Source organism: Ceratotherium simum, chromosome 7 (assembly GCF_057802395.1).
Source record: "Ceratotherium simum simum isolate JZ-2026a chromosome 7, ASM5780239v1, whole genome shotgun sequence".
NCBI lineage: Eukaryota > Metazoa > Chordata > Mammalia > Perissodactyla > Rhinocerotidae > Ceratotherium > Ceratotherium simum.
Genome location: NC_141906.1, coordinates 15,378,178 through 15,384,128, shown reverse-complemented (window position 1 = coordinate 15,384,128; position 5,951 = coordinate 15,378,178). Strand labels below are relative to the sequence as shown.

At 49.3% G+C, this 5,951-nt stretch overlaps 1 protein-coding gene across 1 annotated transcript; it reads left to right on the top strand.

The window, feature by feature from the left end:
• The first annotated feature begins 516 nt into the window (after window positions 1-516).
• On the top strand, window positions 517-5,632 carry LOC101403261 (calcitonin gene-related peptide 1). The gene is made up of 5 exons (XM_087433983.1): window positions 517-615; window positions 1,673-1,767; window positions 2,531-2,668; window positions 4,734-4,918; window positions 5,494-5,632. The coding sequence occupies exons 2-4, from the start codon at window positions 1,682-1,684 to the stop codon at window positions 4,891-4,893; spliced, it is 384 nt and encodes a 127-aa protein (XP_087290109.1). The 5' UTR covers window positions 517-615; window positions 1,673-1,681; the 3' UTR covers window positions 4,894-4,918; window positions 5,494-5,632.
• Window positions 5,633-5,951: the final 319 nt, after the last annotated feature.

The following is a 5,951-nucleotide window of genomic DNA, read 5'->3' as shown; positions in this document are numbered from 1 at the left end:
ATCTCTTGCTTCCCAGGAGCCCTGCTCCTCTGTGGGTGATTCCAGATGCATGAATCAGACACCCTGCCTGGGTCCATAATCAACCCCACTGTGCATTAACCTTCCAACTCTCACATGGACGGGGGTCTAGGGTGTGTCTGGGGGAGTCAGTAGTCCCTACCGTCGTGGACCCTGCCCTAGAAGACTGCACAGCTGGGGATGGAGTGGAGCTTCTGTTGATAACCAGTGGAACTGAACAGGTGAAATTTACCATGACGTCAAACTATCCTCAAATTCATGCTCACTTTAAGAGTGTTTTTCCTTGGTCACCACCCCTCCCCCTTCCATCAATGACCTCAATGCAAATACAAGTGGGATGGTCCTGCTGGATGCTCCAGGTTCTGGACGCAAGTGGTGACACAATCCATCGGGGCACAGGATCTTTCCCCTCATTGGCTGCCCAGACCTCCTGGACCACCCTGGACCCAGAGCAGCAGGAATAAGAGCAGCAGCCGGTGCTGGGAGGCATGAGAGCCACTGTCCAGCTCAAGTGCCATTGACACTTCACAGTGCTGTCCCCTGACGTCGACGCTGCTGGTGCTGCCGCCTTCTCTGCTCCAAGCTACTTGCTGCCCGGTGAGCCCAAGATTCCTGCTTAGCTGTGTGATTCTATTTCTCTCTCCCTCTCTCTGCATTAGTCTCTCTCTTGGCTGATCTCCTTCCCTGTCCCAGAGTCTCTGTCCACTTCTGTCTGAGTCTCTTCATCACACAATCTCTGTTAGTCCACGATTCATTCCAGGCTCCTGCCCCAGGTAAGACTGGAAAGTCTCAGTTCGGGGACTCTCTGCTCCACTCTTCTGCGCTGATGTGGGCTCCAGTCTCAGTTTCTTGCTGCACACGTGCTTAGGCCAATCTTGGGATGCTCGAGCTCCCCAGGCACCGTGCTTAGAGCAGGACGCAGGAGTAGCTTTCTGCAAACTGTGCACTCACAGATCGCATCTGGATCCTTGTGATCCCCGGGAAATCAGTTAGCAACCTGGGCCAGCGCAAATGGGTGGCAACTAGGCACAACGACTGAGGGGCGGTTAGACGCAAGCCTCAGTTGTGGGTTCTGGGAGCTTTTTCCTTCAGTTTGAGTCCTGCGTCCCAATTTAACACCGTGCTAAGCTTTGTTCTTACAGGGAACTCTGCGAAAGTGCGGAGCTGCTGAACAGTTGAATTTGGTCTTCAGTTTGTCAGAGATTCCAAACTCAGGGATATTCCCTCTCTATCTGCTCCCCTAACACACACCCTTCCAGGTGTGAGAAACAGCTCCACACAGGGAGGATAGCTTTGGGTTGCGAAGTGGGAACAACTGTGGTGGCAGGGTGCTCCAAGACTGTCCTCAATGGAGACCTGGCCAACAGCTGTATGTGAGAATGTGTAGGGTGGCAGGGAGGGGGCTATAGACTGAGACCTCCTCACTCAGTGGTCCTGCTAGGATTTCTCCCACTGTGCTAAACCTGCCTGCTGCAGGCTCACTGGACCTTCCATCCACTTTGCTGATGAGGAAACAAGTGTGAAGGGAAATGACATGACCAGCCTGAAGCCAGGAAGCCAGGGAGTCATAGGCAGAGGCAGGACCGGAGCCCAGGTCTGTGGGCTCAGAGAACTTCCAACTGCCGCAGGTGGTGATGTCATTCTTCCCTTGCAGAGAGGCGTCATGGGCTTCTGGAAGTTCTCCCCCTTCCTGCCTCTTAGCATCTTGGTCTTGTACCAGGCAGGCGTCCTCCAGGCAGCACCATTCAGGTAAGACAGCCCTGCTAGGAGCGCACTCCCCTCCCACTGTCCCTGAGATCACACAGTTCTGTGCTCTGAATGTTTAACAACCAGCTCTCAGGGGGAAAATCTATGTATGTAAATCTGCATATAAGTTTATTGTAAACTTTTTATGATATAAAGATATATAACACACAATTTACAAATAGAAATAAGATATACAATATTCTTTATTGTAAATTTCATATAGCTCATTAAGCTTCATAGAAGGCTTTTGTTGCCTTTTACCAAACTTTTCTATCTGTAGCTAGCCCATTTATCTAATTCATCCATGATCTGGGACATGAATTGCGTTCTAATCTGCTACCTATTTTGCCAATAAATTTGTTGTTTTAAATCTGATATGTGATCTGTTAACCTATTTCTTAGTCTGGTACAAATTATATTTATTAAACTGAAACCCTTTTTAGCCTTAGCACTACTTTAAGTTTTATCATTTAATTTTTAATATTGGCTGTACTTAAAACCAGGTTCACAAAATTTCTGAAAATTTTACCTTTCACAAGTCTGCAAGATCTGGATCTAGCACACCCCTGCTTGGAGGTCACACCAGTCCCTGGCTCCTGATGAATCAATGCCCTCAAAAGAAAACTGGCCTCATGCTCTGTCCACTGGGACTTGGGGTGGTCACATCCTCAGAAGAAGTCACAAGAACCGGGAAGCCTGGCTGCTTATCCTGGGGAGGGTCAAGCAGGGGTTCTGAGCCTATATTGGGTTTGCTTCTCCTCCCTAGGTCTGCTGTGGAGAGCCGCCTGAATCCTGCTGTGCTCACTGAGGAGGAATCGCAACTCCTACTGGCTGCGCTGGTGAAGGACTATGTGCAGATGAAGGCCAGTGAGCTGGAGCTGGAGCAGGAGACAGAGGGCCCCAGGTGAGGCTCCCCGCCCCGCCCAGCACAGGGCATCCCCTCCCTCCTGTCATGCCCAAGAAGGCATATCCCGAGAGGTAGGAGAGAACACAGCTGGATGGGAGGCCAGCAGGCTGTCCGTTCACCCCAGCTTGGGGCCCAGCTGTTCTCAGGCTCCACTGAAGACAGAGGTCAGGTGGAGAGACCATGGTTAGACCACATGTAAAAAGATCCATTTCTGAAAGCAGTTAGGGAAGGTGTGCAATTCCTCACTCTGGGAATTGGTCTTTCCCTACTGAAGAGATCTCTCAGCACTGGAGGAGTGAGGACTGGTAAGTGTGAAGCCAACAGATGGACCCCACATATCTCAGAAGATTTTAAAAATTTGGCTCCACCTTGTTAACCTGCATATGATATTCTTTCTCACCTGCAAGGCGCCTTCATTGCACATTTGCAAGGTGAAGCCAGAGGCCTTGCAGAGGGTGGGGTCGGGTAGAGCAGTGTCTGAGGTAGGTCTGGGGTCTTGAGATGTGTAGGATCTGTGGAGATGTGCCTGTTGTCAGGGGCCAGGCACCCTTCCCAGCCCTCCCTCCCTGTGCACCCTGAGCTTGGAGACAAGACAGCCCCTGGTCTGGCCCCAGCATTGCCCGGGTAGAGGCACGTGTTGCACCTGCATCCGCCCTGAGACCCTCTCTGCAGAGCATGAAGGACTGAGCAGTTTGTGGAATTCCAGAAAAGGCCCCAGCTTCTCCACCGCAGCCCTTCCCCACACTGCTCTGGCTCAGCGAACCTCTGAGTTCTCCTAACAGACGATGTGTGAGCTGCCCTCCTGCCTGCCCCTCCTGCCTCCACTCATATTGACCCCTCCCTGGTCTAACCTTCTATGTGACAGCCATGGGGCAGACCCAGTGCATGGTACCATCTGGCATGTCTTTTCCCTGCAGCCTGGACAGCCCCAGAGCTAAGCGGTGCGGTAATCTGAGTACCTGTGTGCTGGGCACATACACGCAGGACCTCAACAAGTTTCACACGTTCCCTCAGACTGCAATTGGGGTCGGAGCGCCTGGCAAGAAAAGGGTCATGGCCAGAGGCTTGGAGAGAGACCACGGCCCTCACATTGGCATGCCACAGGATGCCTACTAAGCCCCTCCCTCTCCTTGCTAATTTCCTTTCTGGCTTCCTTCCTATAACTTGATGCATGTGGTCCTCTCTGCTTGCTCTTCGGGCTGGTATCAGTGGCTTTTTTATAGCAGTGAATGTCTGGAACCTCAGTTGGGAGGAGAGAGAGCAGGACCTACAGGCCAGAAGAGAATCACCCAAGAAGTGATCAGAGAGGGAAAGGGGGCAGCCCTATGAGTCCCCAAGGATTTCATAGCAGAGCTTCTCAGTCCTGCTTCTGAATGTGCTTGTCATTGAGGAATAAAAGTATATTTCTACAAAGACTGAGCAGTGTTGGTTATTGCTGTGGCCCAGGTCCCAGGCTTCATGGATTCAGGGACCTGTCTTAGAAGTAGCATTAGCCCTACCTTAGTCCAGGTAGCTGGACTCAGAGCGTGGTGGGTGGTCTCTGTGACCAACCTCAAGTAGCAAGAACAGGAGCACTAAGGAACAGGTAAGCGCTTCCATGACTTGATGCTGCAAACTTTCTTCCTTTTCCAGGTGAGTCTCCAAAATTTTTGTATGCCTAGAAGGGATATTTAGTGTCTTTGAGTGGGATGTAACTTCTAGACAATCCTTGTGGTGGGGTTGGGTGTGGCGCCATAATTCTCTCCAGTCTCATAAGCCTTGGTTGATTTTTAGTTTATTTATACAGGAAAGATTAGCTGTTACAACTCTGTGTCCCATGGACAGGTACCCAGAGCCACCATTGGGTTTTCTGACACTTCTGGGTATGTCTATGGGGAGTGATCATGGCATTTTCCCTAATGGCCTATGATTTTCTCCTCCGATAACTGTGTGTAGGAGAAATGCTTAAGGTTCATTGTTGCCTCTCGGAGCAGTAATTTTACCATGAAAGTGCCATGGGGCAGGCTCCTGCCCTCAGCCTCTCAATGACAGGTCTTTTCTTTTTCTCCATCCTACAAATCAGGGTCACTGCCCAGAAGAGATCCTGCAACACTGCCACCTGCCTGACCCATCAGCTGGTAGGCTTGCTGAGCAGCTCTGGGAATATGGCAAACACCAACTTGTTGCCCACAGAAATGGGCTTCAAAGTCTTTGGCCGGCGCCGCAAGGACCTTAAGGCCTAAGGAGTGAAATGACTCCAGGAAGAAGGTGACCGCCCTTGTACTGTCGGATGGGAGGATGGATGGCCGGGTATTGCAGTGCTGTCCACACTCTAACCTTCCCTGGGCCCATATGGGTCAAAAATCCACAGGAGAAGGTGCCTGCTCCAGTGTCTGGAGAAAGAACAGAGTCACAATAGCTGAAACCCCTAGAATTTGGGTTCATCTCTCTCTGTTTTCCAGTGTCTCCCTGTGACACTGAGATCATCTGCCAGGATATAGATTTTGTTTATTTAAAACACTGTTCCCTGCAGTTATAACTGTGATTATTCTAGCATTTGAGTTTGAAAGGCAATGACACTATCCTTTTGGAATATACACTACAATCTCATGTACATCTAATTTCAGAGCATACACTTGGGTTCAAGTACTGTGTTTGTCCTCTACTAGCTATATGACCCTGGGCCAGACATTCTCTCTGAGCCTCAGTTTCCCCATCTGTAAATTGAAGGCAACAATAGTACTTACCTGTAGCATTAATAGAAAGAGTAAATGACATAGATGTCAATAGCCTCACAATTAATAAGTAACTAAATTGTAGCTATTATTTTTTCTTTCTCCTAGATCACCATGAAGCTGAGCTCAACTTCCTTTAATTTGTAGTGAAAACAACTTGTAGGACAGGGTGCATGGAAGACACCCCTATATGCATGCTTCTAGATACTGAAATCACTCTTCTGCTTGAAATAAACTAAAGCTAAATGCAACGTAAAATCATTGCAGTTACCTAGTGTGCATCTTTTTCTACTGGATTTGTCTTCAATAAATATGATGGCATGTCTGTTGGCTTATCTAGTATCAGATCTGGGCCCCATCAGCCCACCCGTCAATGTTGGCAGCTCTACTAAACCCCTGGGGGACATGAACTTGCTGCCTTGTGGGTGTCTGGGGACATATAGTAACGCTGTGCCGTGATGGTACTCTTTGCTTAAAGAATATCATCACTTGGGAACTTCATTGAAACAAAAAATGTATTTTCAATACACTTAAAAGGAGTCCCTGCTGCTATTTATGCTGTTTTT

What these genes read in the sequence shown, in the direction of transcription:
- LOC101403261 (XM_087433983.1), top strand. Translation starts at nt 1,682, where the DNA reads ATGGGCTTCTGGAAGTTCTCCCCCTTCCTGCCTCTTAGCATCTTGGTC. An exon ending in CTCCAGGCAGCACCATTCAG is followed by an intron (nt 1,768 to 2,530) that starts GTAAGACAGCCC and finishes TCTCCTCCCTAG; the next exon opens with GTCTGCTGTGGAGAGCCGCC. An exon ending in CAGGAGACAGAGGGCCCCAG is followed by an intron (nt 2,669 to 4,733) that starts GTGAGGCTCCCC and finishes CCTACAAATCAG; the next exon opens with GGTCACTGCCCAGAAGAGAT.